This window comes from Ranitomeya variabilis, chromosome 2, assembly GCF_051348905.1.
Source record: "Ranitomeya variabilis isolate aRanVar5 chromosome 2, aRanVar5.hap1, whole genome shotgun sequence".
Taxonomy (NCBI): domain Eukaryota; kingdom Metazoa; phylum Chordata; class Amphibia; order Anura; family Dendrobatidae; genus Ranitomeya; species Ranitomeya variabilis.
Window position 1 is genome coordinate 385,032,217 of NC_135233.1, and position 17,082 is coordinate 385,049,298.

The 17,082-nt window shown below is 46.0% G+C and overlaps 1 protein-coding gene across 1 annotated transcript in view; it reads left to right on the top strand.

Annotated features, from left to right (window-relative positions):
- The window catches only part of LOC143806199 (major histocompatibility complex class I-related protein 1-like), a 164,694-nt gene that overhangs the window by 104,381 nt on the left and 43,231 nt on the right, over positions 1-17,082 (top strand). The window contains exons 2-4 of the mRNA XM_077286320.1: positions 4,950-5,213; positions 5,623-5,901; positions 6,525-6,794. Coding sequence (XP_077142435.1) covers positions 4,950-5,213; positions 5,623-5,901; positions 6,525-6,794 — 813 coding nt within the window. The remainder of the gene's footprint in view (positions 1-4,949; positions 5,214-5,622; positions 5,902-6,524; positions 6,795-17,082) is intronic.

A 17,082-nucleotide genomic window follows, 5' to 3' on the forward strand; every position in this document is an offset into this window, starting at 1 on the left:
ATCCACAACTACCACAAAAGACTTCAAGCTGTCATTGATGTTAGAGGGGGCAATACACGGTATTAAGAAATGGGGTATGTGAACTTTTGACCAGGGTCATTTGGATGTTTTGGGTTGTCATTATGATTTAAAAAGAGAAAACACAGTAGTTTGACAATAAATGGCTTCACTCAACCACTAATGATGAGTGGAGAAAAAGTTTTGGTGTTATCATTTATATTCTGTGAAAAAAGGAAAAGAAGCTAAAAATTCTGACGGGGTATGTAATCTTTTGAGCACAACTGTATGTATATGTACGTATACACTGTGTGTATATATATGTATATATATATACACTCACCGGCCACTTTATTAGGTACACCATGCTAGTAACGGGTTGGACCCCCTTTTGCCTTCAGAACTGCCTCAATTCTTCGTGGCATAGATTCAACAAGGTGCTGGAAGCATTCCTCAGAGATTTTGGTCCATATTGACATGATGGCATCACACAGTTGCCGCAGATTTGTCGGCTGCACATCCCAAAGATGCTCCATACAAGGCAGGATGGATCCATGCTTTCATGTTGTTTACGCCAAATTCTGACCCTACCATCCGAATGTCGCAGCAGAAATCGAGACTCATCAGACCAAGCAACGTTTTTCCAATCTTCTACTGTCCAATTTCGATGAGCTTGTACAAATTGTAGCCTCAGTTTCCTGTTCTTAGCTGAAAGGAGTGGTACCCGGTGTGGTCTTCTGCTGCTGTAGCCCATCTGCCTCAAAGTTCGACGCACTGTGCGTTCAGAGATGCTCTTAGGCCTACCTTGGTTGTAACGGGTGGCGATTTGAGTCACTGTTGCCTTTCTATCAGCTCGAACCAGTCTGCCCATTCTCCTCTGACCTCTGGCATCAACAAGGCATTTCCGCCCACAGAACTGCCGCTCACTGGATTTTTTTTCTTTTTCGGACCATTCTCTGTAAACCCTAGAGATGGTTGTGCGTGAAAATCCCAGTAGATCAGCAGTTTCTGAAATACTCAGACCAGCCCTTCTGGCACCAACAACCATGCCACGTTCAAAGGCACTCAAATCACCTGTCTTCCCCATACTGATGCTCGGTTTGAACTGCAGGAGATTGTCTTGACCATGTCTACATGCCTAAATGCACTGAGTTGCCGCCATGTGATTGGCTGATTAGAAATTAAGTGTTAACAAGAAGTTGGACAGGTGTACCTAATAAAGTGGCCAGTGAGTGTATGTATACTGTATATATATATAATTTACAGGGTCGTACTAGCCCACCGGAGAGGCCCAGGCACTGACACCTGCTGGCATATTGACCAGCAGCTGCCTAGGGCCCCCACTGCTCCAGGGACCCCCCAGCCAGTGGCGAGTCACTAATAGAATCACACACAGCTGCTATGGGGCCCCTGAGTCAAGGGGTCCCTCCCGATGCCAGAGAGCAGCAGCTGGAGACAGGAGCCTGTCCCCGCTGCTAAAGAGAAATGAATATTCACGCTTCCCCATGCTCCCATGGGCGTGGAGAGGAGTGAATACCATTTCACTTTAATAGCGGGCAGAGTTAGCCGCAGGCTGAGGCTAACACTGACCACCGGTGATGCTGAATTGGGACCCTGGAGGTGGGCCCCAAAAGGGCGGCGAACCCTGATTGCGATCCCTGCAGCTTGTGATCGGAGCAGAGCTGCAGGCATCTGATGCCATCCTCCTTCCTGCCCACCTGCCCTGCACTTTCTGTCTGACTCAGTGCGGCTGGATGACACCATCATTCAGCGCGGCTGTTTCAGAGAAGAAGCTGCCGGGATGTGCTGCGGCTGCTGGGAATGTGCGGAGAGGTGAGTGGGTGCTGCGTATGTGGTGCCGTGCTTTGTGTGTGTATTGGAGATATTGGAGATTGGCAGTGATATGGGTGATGGGGGTGAAGGCAATGATGGTGGTGGGGGAGGCAATGATCATGGTGGAGGTAATGATGATGGTGGTGGGGGAGGCGATGATGGTGGTGGGGGAGGCAATGATAATGGTGGTGGGGGAGGCAATGATGGAAGTGGTGGAATGGGAAATGATGGGGTGGTGGGGGAGAAGGCAGTGATGGTGGTGGGGGAGGCAATGATGATGGTGGTGGGGGGAGGCAATGATGAAGGTGGTGAAATGGGCAATGATGGGGTGGTGGGGAGAAGGCAATGATGGTTGTGGTGGAAAGGACGATGGTGGTGGGGGGAGGCAATGATGGAGGTGTTGGAATGGGCAATGATGGGGTGGTGGGGGAGAAGACAATGATGGTGTTGGGGGAGGCAATGATGAAGGTGGTGAAATAGGCAATGATGGGATGGTGGGGGAGAAAGCAATGATGGTTGTGGTGTAAAGGACAAAGATGGTAGTGGTGTAAAGGAAAATGGTGGTGGTTGAGATTGCAATGATGGAGGTGGTGGGTGAGAAGGCAATGATGGAGGTGGTGGGTGAGAAGGCAATGATGGAGGTGGTGATGAGTACAACGATGGTGGTGGAGGGGGAGAACAATGATGGTGGTGGAGGGGTGCTGCATTATACCCTTTCAGGGAGGCTGCAATATACCCTATGAGGGGGCAACAGTATAATTCTGTGGGGGGCTGCATTATTCTCTCAGGGGCCTACATCATGCTATATGAGGGGAGCTGCATTATGCCCTATGAGGGGGCTACAGTATATTCTATGGGGGCTGCCTTATCAGGGGGTTGCATTATACTCTGAGGGGGCTACATTATATTATATGTGGGGGGCTGCATTATTCTCTCAGGGGGCTACATCATACTATATGAGGGGAGCTGCATTATGCCCTATGAGGGGTCTACAGTATATTCTATGTGGGGCTGCCTTAGGAGGGCGTTGCATTATACTCTGAGGGGGCTACATTATATTCTGTGGAAGGGCTGCATTATACTATTTGAGGGGGGCTAAATTATGCCATATGAGGGTGCTACATTATATTCTATGTGGGGTCTACATTATACCTTATGAGGGAGTTGCATTATATTTTGTGGAGTGCTGTATTATACCCTATGAGGGGGCTGCATTATATTACATGAGGGAGGCTACATTATAATCTATGAGGGGGGCTACCCCAACCCTTGCTACATAATTAAGACATGTACTACTTTATATTATACCCTGATATTAGCGCATTTTAGTGCACAATTGATGGTCTTGAATTTATTTCTATGTAGCTACATAGTGGACCCAAGGTGCTCCAGTCCAACACTGAATATATATTGTGAGACAGTGACCGGCGTTGTTGTGAATGGCCGGTATGTGAAGAGGAAGAGGTCCTCTGCACTGTAAACCCGAAATGTTGTTATTCTGGGACTTAAAGTTCCACAAGTGTTTGTTTAGTTTATAATAGGGGAGCTTACAGGGTTAGTAGGAGAGCTGGGCGGGACTGACTAACCACACACCTCCCACCTATGGGGGTGGTTACAGCTACATAATGTGACCACGGTTTGGGTCACATGGTCTAGGTTGTAAGGTCCTGAAAGAGATCAAGTCTGTGTTGGAAGCTCCGGTGAGTGGAGACTTCCTGATGAGCACATGGAGAGATCAGGGACCTGGATGGTCTGTGTTGGAAGTTCCTGTGAGTAGAGACTTCCTGAATAGCATGTGGTGAGACTATGTACTGGCAGAGTCTGTGAAGGCACTGCGTTGGGGGAGCTACCGTCCTTCTGAGGGTCTGGAACTGTCGGGTGGCCTGGTGAGCAAGTCATCATACGGGACAGTTATCCTAGTAAGGCAGTTTCCCTGAAAGCCAGGACTGACAAGGAGTCAGTGTAGGGAGCGGAGCTCCTGGAAGGTAACCTCAGACAAGGGGGTTGTAAGAAACGGCAGAGAGGTTTATCTACTACATGAACAGACTGGTGATCATGATATGCTTGTGGATGTAATGAAATAGACTTTACGTTATGCGGTTTATGCTGAGAAAATAAACCAAATTAACTGTTTTTGTGATAAACCGTTCCTGTGAGCCTTAATCCCGTTGCCAAGCGAGTGACTCCCAACACACTCAGGGAGCGCTATCTCACAATATATATATATATATATATATATATATATATATATATATATACTGGGTATATATATATATATATCGATGAGGAGAGAAAAAGGAGCGCACTCACAGGAGGTCCGTTGCAGGTAACTTTTATTGAAACACGTAGTACATCTTCACGGCCGGGGGTGCTGGGGAGGGAGTGTGGCTGTGCGGGACAACAGCTGTTTCGCGCTTGGCTGGCGCTTCAACAGGTCCGTTCTTATCACTGGTTCTCTGTGGAGTCCGGCACCCAGGATTGAAGACGACGGCCAGCTTCATGCAGGTGAGCGGTTCCCCACCACACTTTCTATAGGCTGTTAGTGCGGTCCGATTTCCTTTCTCTTGTTTATGGATATATATATATATACCAGCAACAGAAATAGAAGACGTGTTATATTAGGCACATGTCCTTGTAATGGTAGCAACTAGAGTTGAGCGACTTTTACTTTTTTAGGATCGAGTCGGGTTTCGCAAAACCCGACTTTCTCAAAAGTCGGATCGGGTGAAATCGGCCGATTATTGCGAAAAGTCGAGGATCCGACTGAAACATGAAACCCAATTCAAGTCTCTATCTCTCTCTTTCTCTCTCTTCCTCCCCCCTGCAAAGAAAAGGTGGTGTTGGACAGTGTAAATCGCTACATCCAAAACGGTAAGATAGCGGCTGAAAAATGGCGGTTAAAGCGTCATATGAAAAGCTAGTTTGGCGCGAAGATCGCCAACCGCATGGCCGATCCCACACTGGGATCGGGTCGGGTTTCACGAAACCCGACTTTGCCAAAAGTCGGCGATTTTTGAAAATGTCCGATCCTTTTTGCTCAACCCTAGTATCAATTTCTGAAGAGGATGGCTGAACAGCACAGTTCATGTTTTATCTTGGTCTCTGTTTGTCTCTCACAGACACTCACTCTCTGCGATACTATTACACGGGAGTCTCGACTCCAGGGCCCAGGCTGCCCGAGTTCTCCATAGTTGGATATGTGGATGATCAGCAGACTATGTTATTTAGCACTGACACTGGCAGAGTCATCCCTGTGGCTCAATGGATGAAGGAGAACGAGGGTCCAAAAGGCTGGGAGCAAGAAACCTGGTTTAGTAAAAACGTTGAGGCTGTACACAAACTTGAATTAAACCTATGGAAGAAGAGATTCAACCACACAGAAGGTGAGGCACTCATTTCCTACATATCCAATTAAGCATAATTCTAGATACCTTTTAACATTTTTACATTGTTTTAAAATAATATTTTGTATTTTTATTATTTAACATCTGATTCTTCAACTTTCAGTGTTTGTTTTTTCACCAGACTCATTTCCACTATTTTTAATAACAGACATTGAGGGAATAATATTTTGTAGATCACTGCATGTTTCAGAGGGGGGACCCTCACCTATCACACCCTGCGCCTATGTTATAATTGCCTAGGATGTGAAGATCCCTTAACTTATAGAGACTGCAGATGCACATCACACATTCACCATATACACGGTTTATTAGATATCTGCAGAATTTCAGACGTAATGTACCAACATACATACCGTACATTTGCTGTGTGTTCCTGTCTTGTCCGTAGGTTTCCATTATTCACAGGTGAGTCTGAGTTGCGAGATTCAAAATGATGGAAGCACCTTGGGTGGTGTGCAGATCAGATATGATGGGGAAAAGTACATGTATTTGGACATAGAGAGAGCATCATTTATCCCTACCGTGGCCGATGCTCGGATAATCACCCAGAGATGGAACAGTGCGGATGTAAGATTGGGAGAAATGGCCAAGATTTATCTGGAGACTGAATGTGTTACAAAACTGAAGAGATTCACTGAGCACGGAAGAGAAGTCCTGGAGCGGAGAGGTGATGTCACTGCCCATTATATTTTACACTCCATATCTGATATTTCTTTAGCACAGGGTCGCCACTTATTCATGGTCATACCGACCATGTTCTCCTTTCATTCATCCTTCACAGGACTAGTCTACATTGAGCTGAAGGCTGGAGTGTGACGGTTCAGAGCACATACTGTATTTAGGCCCTTGAAATCATAGACTGTATATTGTATAGAAGATGCCCATGAGACTCAATAAGCTCATTAAAATGGGCCAGTGTGAGGTAATTCTGAAATTGAAAATTGAGAAGGATTGCAAACAATGTTAAAGCCTAAAGAAAAGTGAATCATCACAACTCTTAGCCAAAGACGCAGACCATAATATGATTCCAAACATAAGAGAAAATAAATAAGATCATGACTTATCGGTTGGCTTGGGGTCGGTTATTATTAAGGTATTAAATAAGATATGAATAGTTTGAAAACCGATGAACATACCAGCCACATCAGTGAAATAAGTCAGATTTCCGGGGGGTTATTTACCTTACAAACACTGAGAATTGCAGATTATATATATCTTTACTGCTCAGCAATAGAATATAATATTTGGTGCAGACAAACTGTAAATATATTTTATTTCTTTCACTCTCAGTTCGGCCCCAAGTCAAGGTGTCCGGTCAGGAGAAAGGTGACACCATGATGCTTCACTGTCAGGTGTACGGATTTCACCCCAGACCTGTGGATGTGAAATGGATGAACGGGGAGGATGAGGTTCACTCATATGAGACCACAAACGTTCTCCCCAACCCTGACGGCACCTATCAGATCAGGGTCAGCACGGAAGTGACCCCTAAAGATGGCGACAGCTACTCCTGTTATGTGGATCACAGCAGCCTGGAGGAGCCGCTCCTTGTACAATGGGGTGAGTTATAGCTAAAATAAAATCCATACTTGTAAACTTCTGGGAACTTATCGGTTATGATGACCTCTACATTTTTTCACAACCAAGTTTTTCTAAGCCACAACCATTCCATGCACCTGCTACTCCCCTATATACACAGTCTGAATGTGCATTTAGTTGCCAATTCTCTGTCTGATGATGAAACTTCCCAAGCATCACATAGAGGAAAGACTATGAAAGTATTGCTTTCTAAGAGTCAGTAATATGCTTGGGGATCTGGGGCAAGATATCGTTTCTTATTCCCTGAGTCTCCATTCCAGGAGAATTGGCAACAGTGGTATACCCAAGAAAACAGAGCTATGGAGTTGGTAAGCAAAACCTCGGACTCCAACTCCTCAATTTCTCTGACTCCTACTCCCTCATACATGGCTCATGTTTTGTTTAAGTGATAAATTTACTGTAGTAAAACGGTAACATCAGGCTTTCACTCACCATTATGATACAATAATCAAGCTATTTAGATATAACATAAAATATATTTATTGGAATAAAGCTTTAGAACACATAAAACTTGAAAGGTACCCATGCCTGCTGGGTCGCGTCTCCGGATCTCCTGTATTGCCTCCTGAAGAGCGGTTGCTTAACACATCAGTGTTTACCCCTCACGCTGTGGCCTGTTAAAGAATTTGCTCCTCAGCACAGCCACCTGCACATGGACCCCTTCCAACAGAGCACATATCTTCCCTATGGTGTCCTTCTCAAGGTCAAAGCGCACCATCAATGTTCGCCTGACTTCACCCTCCAGCGCATTCAGAGCTACCTTTGCTTGTATCTCTGGGGTCAGGTTACACACCTTGACTGCACTACGAACTCTCTCCATCCATTCCTGAAGGCCCATGTAACTACCATCGAACTTGGCCATGTGTTGAAGTAGGGTCCATGCTGGAAAGTGTCATGGTTAGGACATGGTTAATGTCCTGTTTTCTCAGGGTTAATGTTGCTGCCCTCTCTTTCAATTTGGGAGGGGTATTTATACTCACTCCAAACTAGGTTTCATTGTCAGCTATACGTTCTGTTTTGGTCTGTGTGACTGACCTCTGGAGTGTGTGCCCGGTTTGCATAGTGTTTCCCTTGCTCTCCATGCGTTACTCTGTTTGTTATTCTGGATTACTGACCTCTGGCTTCCCTTCTGACAGTCCCCTGTCTCTCCCCTTTGGTACTTCGTAATCTCCTGGCTCCGATCTTTGCTTGTTTGACAACTCTCTTGTGTTTATCCCTTCTCTACACCCCGGCATCTGGCTCCGCCCCTGACCACCTCCCACTCTGTCAGATGTTTCAGGTCCTGGTTGTAACTGGTTAGAAACCTGGCATTTTGTTCAGCTTCCTTGCTGCTGTGTGCAGCATTTCCCACAGCAGTATTACCCGGGAGTCGTGACATTATAGCTGACTTTACAGTCTTTTCCCTGGTGAGGGGTGTTGGTATGCCATGGATCCAGTACAGGCTCTCACAGGGCAGATTAATGAACTCTCCCAGCTTATGCAGAAGCTGTCTATGGAGCAGCAAGCCCTGGTCCACTCACACCAACAGGTGCAGAGAGATGTGGCAGGTGCTTTACAGATGCTCTGCTGGGGTTCCAGGAGGGGAGCCCCACTGATGTATCACTAGCTGACCCCGAACCTTTCCGGAGATAAAAAATTGTATAGTGTCTTTAAGGAGGGATGCAAGTTTTTCTTTGAGTTGCGTCCCCGGGCATCTGGAAACGAAAGGCAGAGGGTGGGGGTAGTAATGTCCTTGTTAATGGGGGCTCCACAGGCATAGGCTTTCTCTCTCTCTTCCTCTGCTCCTGAACGCATGTCTGTGAACCTGTTCTTTGAAGCTCTGGGGCACATTTATGATGAGCCTGATAGAGGGCGTCTGGCAGAGGATATGGTGATGAGTGTGACACAGGGGAGGCACTCCGCTGAATGGTTCTGTTCAGAGTTTAGGCATTGCACAACCGAAGTTTCTTGGAAAGACACAGCTCTGAGGGGTTTGTTCCGCAAGGCTCTTTCTGACCATCTGAAGGACGCTCTGGCACCTCATCCTCCTCCGGATACCCTGGAGGATGCCATGACACAGGCGGTCTGAATGGACCGGAGACTCCGTGCTAGAGGAGTGATGCAACAAGAGACTTCCTTGTACTCCAAATTGTGTGGCGCTGCACCTGTATCTGAGCCCATGGAGATGGGTCAGTCTCGGTTATGGAGAAAAAGAGAAGGCACCGTAGAGAACACCAACTATGCTTTTACAGTGGAGCCTCTGGACATTGGAAAAGGAACTGCCCCTCCTGCCCTTCTTCTGTGAAATCGGCAGAGAAACGACTGAGTCTGGGCGAAAATCGAGGATGTTGTCCCGACTCCCAGGTACATTTTTTCTCGCTTGCAAAAATTGTGCTCCAGGCGGTCCTGTGGTGACCACCGCTTTTGTTGACTGCGGTTCTTCCATTAATTTGATTGATGTCCAAGTTGTGACTCGTTATAAGATAGGGACAGTCAGGCTGAAAGACCCTGTTAAGATTGTGGCTGTTGATTCATCCCCTCTTACCCAGGATGGAATTTGTTTCAGGACTAATGTATTTTCTCTGAAAGTGGGTTCCACTCACATGGAAAAATTAAGTTGTTTCGTTACGAATAATCTGCCTGCAGGACTGGTACTGGGAATGCCCTGGCTGCAATGCCACAATCCTGTCATTGATTGGGTGGTGGGGGAGATCACTCAATGGGGATGTAAGGGTAATGGTCCGTGTTGTAACCTGGGACCTTTGGTTAACCCGGTAAAGTCTGTATACATGTCGTCTGTCGGTCTGGAGGGTATTCCAGAGTACCTGAAAGACTTCGAAGACGTGTTTTCCGAAAAGGAGGCTGAGGTGCTTCTACCACATCGACCCAGTGATTGTGCTATTGATTTAGTCCCAGGAGTCAAATTACCCAAGGCTCGTCTGTACAATTTGTCTGGGCCTGAGCTCCAAGTCATGAAAGAGTACATCACAGAGAGTCTCTGCAAGGGGCATATTCGGCCTTCTGTCTCACCCGTGGCAGCGTGGTTATTCTTTGTGAAGAAAAAAGATGGTGGCTTGCGACTCGACTTTTGGGAACTGAGTAAGATTACAGTGAAAAATACGTATCCTCTTCCTCTGATTCCTGATTTATGTAATCAACTTACTGGGGCCAAATTGTTTTCTAAACTTGACTTACGAGGGGCTTATAACCTTATAAGAATCCGAGAGGGGGATGAATGGAAAATAGCATTTCTGATGACCGAGGGCTTATTTGAAAATGTGGTTATGCCCTTCAGTCTCAGTAACACCCCTGCTGTTTTCCAGAACTTCATTAATGTTGTTTTTTCTGACCTGATTGGGCACTATGTGGTCATTTACCTGGATGACATCTTGATATACTCAGAGGACAGTCAGTCACACTTACACCATCTACATACGGTTCTTGTGAGACTCAGGGAGAACCATTTATACGCTAAGCTGGAGAAGTGTTCATTTGTTATGCAAGAACTGTCTTTTCTGGGTTTAATTGTATCAGGGGAGGGATTCCGCATGGATCCGGGGAAGGTTCAGGCCATTTCACATTAGGTGTAACCTCATGACCTGAAGGGGTTGCAACGATTTCTGGGCTTCGCTAGTTATTATAGGAAGTTCATTTAAGGGTTTTCGCAGGTAGTGAAACCCTTGACGGACCTCACACTCAAAGGGGCAGATGTAAAAAATTAGTCCATGGCCGCAAAAAAATTCCTTCCAGACACTGAAGAAATGTTTCACTTCAGCCTCCGTGTTGATACAACCCGATCCGTCAAGACCTTTTATCGTGGAGGTCGATGCATCAGAGGTGGGGGTGGGAGCAGTGTTGTCTCAGGGTCCGTCCACCCTTACTAACCTTAAACCCTGTGCCTTTTTCTCTAAAAAATTCTCTTCAGGTGAGAGAAATTATGATGTCGGCAACAGGGAATCGTTCGCGATTAAATTAGCCTTCAAAGAATGGACGTATTTTCTGGAGGGGGCTGTTCATTCCGTTATGGTCATCACTGATCATAAAAATTTGGCCTATATCGAGTCTGCTAAGAGATTGACCCCCAGACGGGCTCGGTGGCCACTTTTTTTTTCTTGGTTTCATTTTACCATTACGTTTAGACCAGGGTCTAAATATGTAAAGGCGGATACCTTATCCCAAAGTTTTGATTCTGTGTCCCCTCCAGAACCTCCTTCCTCCATTCTTCAACTGGGAGTGGTTGTGACAGAAGTCTCTTCTGAGTTACAGAGAGAGATTTTAGAAGCACAAGCTCCCAGGAATAAGCCCCCAGGTAAATTGTTTGTACCCGATCATTTCCGTCTCACACTCCTGCAAGAATTTAATGATTCTGTGTTGAGTGCACACCCTGGGATTGCAGCTACCCGGTGGGCAGTAGCTAGGAATTTTTGGTGGCTCTATGGGTACTGATATCAAAAAGTTTGTGAATACTTGTGGGGTGTGTGCTCGCTCTAAGAGCTCTCTGATCTGGCCGGGGAATTGGTATCTTTGCCAATTCCAGATAAACCTTGGATACACCTGTCCATGGACTTTATCACTAATCTTCCGTCTTCCAAAGGCAACTCAGTAGTTTGAGTAGTGGTTGATAGGTTTTCGAAGCAAGCCCATTTTGTGCTGTTATCTGCATTACCTTCTGCTGAAACCTTAGCTCACATGTTTATTCAACATATAGTTCGGTTGCATGGGGTACCTGTGAATGTGGTGTCTGACAGGGGTGTGCAATTTGTGGCCAGGTTTTGAAGGGCTTTTTGTAAGAAGTTGGAGGTAACGTTGTCATTCTCCTCTGCTTATCACCCGAAATCTAACCGACAGACTGAACGCACCAACCAGTCGTTGGAGCAAAATTTTGAGATGTCTGGCCTCTTCCAGACAGGAGGACTGGTGTGAGGTATTACCCATGGCAGAATTTGCGTTCAATTGTCGTATTAATCAGTCTACTGGCAAATCTCCCTTTCAGGTCAATTATGGGTTTGTTCTGCAGTTTGGAGAATTTTCCCGCATGGATTCTGGTTGCCCTGGTGCCGAGGGTTTGGTGCAACAGTTAAGAATCCTTTGGAGGGAGGTTCAGGGCAACATCTCCAAAGCTCAGAAGAGGTACAAACATTTTGCAAACAGGAGGAGGGGGTCAGCTCCTACATTGTGGGGGGAGAAGGTGTGGTTCTCTACCCGTAACATCAAACTTAAGATACCCTCTATGAAGTTGGGCCCCAGGTTTATAGGTCCATGCAAGATTATAGAGGTGATCAACCTGATGGCCTATAGATTACAGTTGACCACCTCCTTCAAAATATCTAATGTCTTCCACAGGTCCCTATTAAAACCTGTGGGGATGGTTAGAGAAGATTCCTCATCCAATGTTCTGCCAGTGTTGGTAGAGGGTCAGCTGGAGTATGAGGTAGGGCACATCATTGATTCACGGTGGATGCGTCGAAGGCTTCAGTACTTAATACATTGGAAGGGATATTCTATTGAGGATCGATCATGGGTTCCGGCCAGTTCTGTGCATGCTGATCGACTGGTGCAGGCTTTTCATGCCAGATACCCTGAGAAGCCTGGGGGTCCAGTGGCCCCCCCGTTAAGGGGGGGGGGGTACTGTCATGGTTAGGACATGGTTAATGTCCTCTTCTCTCAGGGTTAATGTTGTTGGCCTCTCTTGTAAGCTGTGGGTGCTAGGAGTTCGCTCTGCTGGGCTCTGTGTTACTCTCACACAGGCTGTGCTCTTTCAGGGCTCTCTGCTCTACACCATGCAAACTCCACTTTGATATTGACACACCCCCAATGGTCTGCTGAATGGGTTGTTACAAACAAACCTGTGGCCTTAGGCCACATGGAAAACCCAGCCAGTCATGAAACGAACTGCAACCACAGTAATGCCTGTGACTAAAATGTCCTCTCATGACCTCAATATGCCTCCGTGCGCATCCTGAGGGAAGCATACAGCGACCCCTACAGGTAGCACCAGTCATTGCCTCACACCAAGGAGGAGTAGAGGGGGATAATTACTTCACATGATGTATACTCTATGCTTCTCTTAATACATCCTAGAACTATGTTTGCCATTTTTGCTGCTACATTACACTGTTGACACATGTGCAGTCTGTGATCTATTAGTATACTCAAGTGTTTTTCACACGTGCTGTTGCTTAGGTCTATTCCTCCTATTCTATAGATGTAATTTTTGTTTTTCTTGCCCAGATGTAGAATCTTGCATTCCTTCCTGTTAAATACCATTTAAATCATCACTGCTCATTGTTCAAGCTTATCTAGATCTTTCTGAATCCTTTTTCTGTCTTCTCTACTGTTAGTTATCCCTCCTAGCTTTGCATAGGCTGCAAATTTGATCAGTTTACCTTCAGTTCCCTTATCTAGATCATTTATAAAAATGTTGAACAACACTGGGGCTAGGACAGAGCCTTGTGGCACCCCACTTAAAACACTTTTCCAATTGGATGTGCAACCATTTATTACCACTCTTTGAGTATGATCACTGAGCCAGTTATGAAGCCACCTAACAGTAGCCTTGTCAATCCCATACTTGGTCATTTTTTCAATGAGGATATTGAGATACTTTATCAAATGCTTTGCTGAAGTCGAGATATACTGTATCTACTGCATTTCCCTGATCCACCCAGTCAGTGATTCCATCATAAAAGGAAATTAGATTAGTCTGGCATGACTTGTTTGCTAAAAACCCATGCTGCCTCTGGTTAATTACTATATTCTTATCCAAGTACTTACATGCATGTTTTTTAATAATTTGTTCAAATATCTTTCCTGGTATAGAAGTAAGGCTCCCTTGCTTGTGATTTTTTGGCACTGAACTGTTCACTAGAGCCTCTGATGGTGAAGTTAGGCTTGACTCCGGATGAACGCCACATGACACTCCAGGACAGACCAACAGATTTGCAGCAGCTGGACCCAGTAGGACAGACTGGATGGTGCAGCAGGCAGAGTTGGTATCAAAGTGCACCAGGCAGGATCTGCACGAGAGTGCAGCATGAACTGGTACGCAACCTTATGCAATTTAGACTGCAATTTAGACTGGGGAGGTTGCTCAGGCACCTCCCCAGTGAGGAGAAAGCAATATATATCAAATGCACCACAGCTATTGGCTGAGGAGGAAATAGCAAGTGCCAACACTGGCCCTTTAAGAGGGAGGGAGCGTGCTTGCGTGCCCTAAGGACATGGCTGGGAGCCCAGCTGGAAGCTCTGCTGGACGCATGCAAAGCATGGGGAAGGAAGGAACTGACCACAGCGCGGGTGAGTGAAGTGACACGCAGGAGACCCTGCCTGTCAGAACAGGGATCCAGCGTGGTGCTAACACTGTCTTCTTTCCTTGTATGAAGCTATGGACAAAATTTGTTCTTCTCCATTCTTCTGGGCCTCCTTCTGATTTCCAGGATTTTTCAAAGATTTTTGCTAGTTGTTCTATAATTCCCTCTGCTTCCTCTTTTAGTACCCTAGGATGTAATTCATCTGGACCATGAAATTTAAATTAATTTAAATTAGCTAAGTGTTCCCTCACATCTCTATGTTTAAGGATATGTGGATTCTTTTATTCCTTTGATGGCACCATGAAGATCAGTTGATGTTACATTTGCTTAGACAACACAAATGCAAAATAGGAATTTAAAAGTTTGGCCTTCTCGACATCATTTTTAACCACCCCACCCTTTTCAACCTATAAAAATCCTATAGCATCATTGACTTTTTTTTGCCTTTGACACACGCCCAAAATACATTTTTAATGCATTTGGTCTCTCTTGAAATCCTTACTTCATTACTGGCTTTAGCTCTTCAAACTCTTGCCCTGCATTTCCTGCAAACTGCATTATATTCTTCTTTAGATATGCCCCCTTCTTTCCATTTGATATACATTTCCTTTTTCCTTTTGAACAAGTGACTAAGTTCTGTGTTCATCCATCCTGGTCTCATTAAATGCTTAAACTTCTTCCTTCTTTTCGGAATTGTTACACATTGTGCAAGGAGAATTTCATTTAACAATATCTCCCATTCTTCTTGGACATTTCTGTCCTTTAGAACATCCAGCCATTGGACCTTTCCTAAGCTCTTTTTGAGTCCATTAAAATATGCCTTTCTAAACTCTAACCTTAAAATCTGCCTTTCTGAAGTCTTTGCTGGTCTTCCTCCTCTTGTTATCCAAAATTCGATTATAGACTGATCGCTGCCTCCTAAATTCCAAGCCACTTTTACTTACTCAACCATTTCCTCCCTGTTGGTAAGAATTAGGTCCAAGATTGCAGATCCCCTTGTTCTCTTTTCTACCTTTTGAAATATAAAGTTGTCGGCAAGAGAAGATAAAAATTGTCTGGACCTATTACTTTTGCCAGAGAGAGATTCCCAACAAATATCTGGATAGTTAAAATCTCCCATGATTACCATGTCATTCCTTTTTTGAGAACAGAGACATCTGATGTGAAAAGAGTTCATCCATATCTTCAGTTTGTTCAGATGGCCTATAGTAAACACCAATAATAGTGTCCTTTCTGTTCTTCATTCCTTGTATTCTTACTCAAACAGTTTCTACAGAGCTATCAGTCTCTGAAGCTTGGATCTCTGTGGAGATTGTGATCACCTGACTAGCCATGTGAAAGGTACCCGGGTGTGGATACAGCTATGTAATGGAGGTGTGTTTGGCACATGGGGGTGTGCTGGCTAGTCCAAGCCAGAGGAAGGACTAATACCTCCGGATTGGACGGTCTGACAACCGTGAGTGATACTGACTGGGGTCAGTGAGAGATGTGTGTCAGATACCTCTGAGGATAAGAGGCATCCGGGAACCTGTGTGGCAGATGCCAACAGGTAGCAGATTGTAATCCATGTTTTGCTGACCGGGGTCAGTGAGGTACTGTGGTTACACTATAGAACCAAATGCGCAATAGATGTGTACAGGCTGTTGCATGCTATCAAGTTCCTGAGGAGCGGTTTATGCTGATGTCTAAATAAACCGAAATAAGACTGTTAGAAACCGTGCCTGTGTGCATTTATCCTGTTGCCAAGCAAGTGTCCCCCAACACATGCAGTAAGCGCTATGTTACATATGGTGATAGACTGCGGGCAACGGTCCAGGAAGCACGTGTGGAGGTGATTGCTGTGGCCTGGCGGGGTCACGAAGATTATTTTTTCAAGACAGCTTGCGGTGGATCGGTGGGTCCACGAAGATTACAAGCGTGCGGCTGTAACTCGGCGCAGTTACGATGATTTGCTGTGGATCACCGTGTCCATGAAGTCTGCAGTGTGGAGCTGCAGTTGCAGCAAGAGGTTCTGCAGCAGCAGGAGCTGCAGTTACAGCAAAAGGTTCTGCAGCGGCAGGAGCTGCAGTAGCAGCAGCAGCGGCTTGTGATCGGCAGCCGGAGATGCCGGCGGCTTGTGACTTCAGCAGGAGCTGTGGCAGTGCCAGCAGGAGCTGGTGAGGTGTCGTAAAAGGAGGTCCAGGTCGTACAAGCCCAGAGAGACATAAGTGTACTGTGCGAACTGAGGCCTGAGAGTACCGTGAAGGAGTCCACGGGGTGTACCCCAGAGTGGGGTGGTGTCCCTAAAGGGGGTGGATTCCCAAAGGGAGGGGTGACCCAAATAATGATGGTTGGCTAAGAAGGGCCGAGCATCCCAAAAAAGGGGCGGCATCCCAAAAGGCGGTAGTTGCCCAGAATGGGACAGAGTCCCTAAAGGAGGTGGTGGCCCTAAAGAAAAAGGGATGGAGTCATGAAAGGCGACTGAGTCCCAAAAGGGGATAGTGGCCCAAAAAGGGCAGAGCTTTCAAGAGGCGGCATTGGTTTCCTCAGTGGACATGTCTGAGGAAAAGCAGTGTTTGTGTTATACTTCCGCGTGCGGCATAGACTTCCCGTATGATGACAAGCAGCAGTTGTGCAGCGTGATGTTACATCGTGAAGGAGTCTCTGGACTGCTGGACTCAAAGAGTCAGGTGACTCTGATGGGAACTCTCGTTCTCTGACCGAGAAAAAGGTCAAGGTTTGCTGCATCCATGGGGTCACTGTGGACTATACTGTGGACAGAGTGATCATTGATATGTCCAAAAGTGAACTTGTTGTACCCCTTTGAGAGGGGCCGGGACTTTGTGTTCTTTGAAGATCTATGGGAAGTTGATGAAGTGTTTGGTTGCTCAGAGGGGAGCCGGAATGACCCTAAGGGAGCCACACCACAGCAGGCGACTGAAGTGGTTCCTGTTAATAGGATGTATAACGAGGAGGCAGCG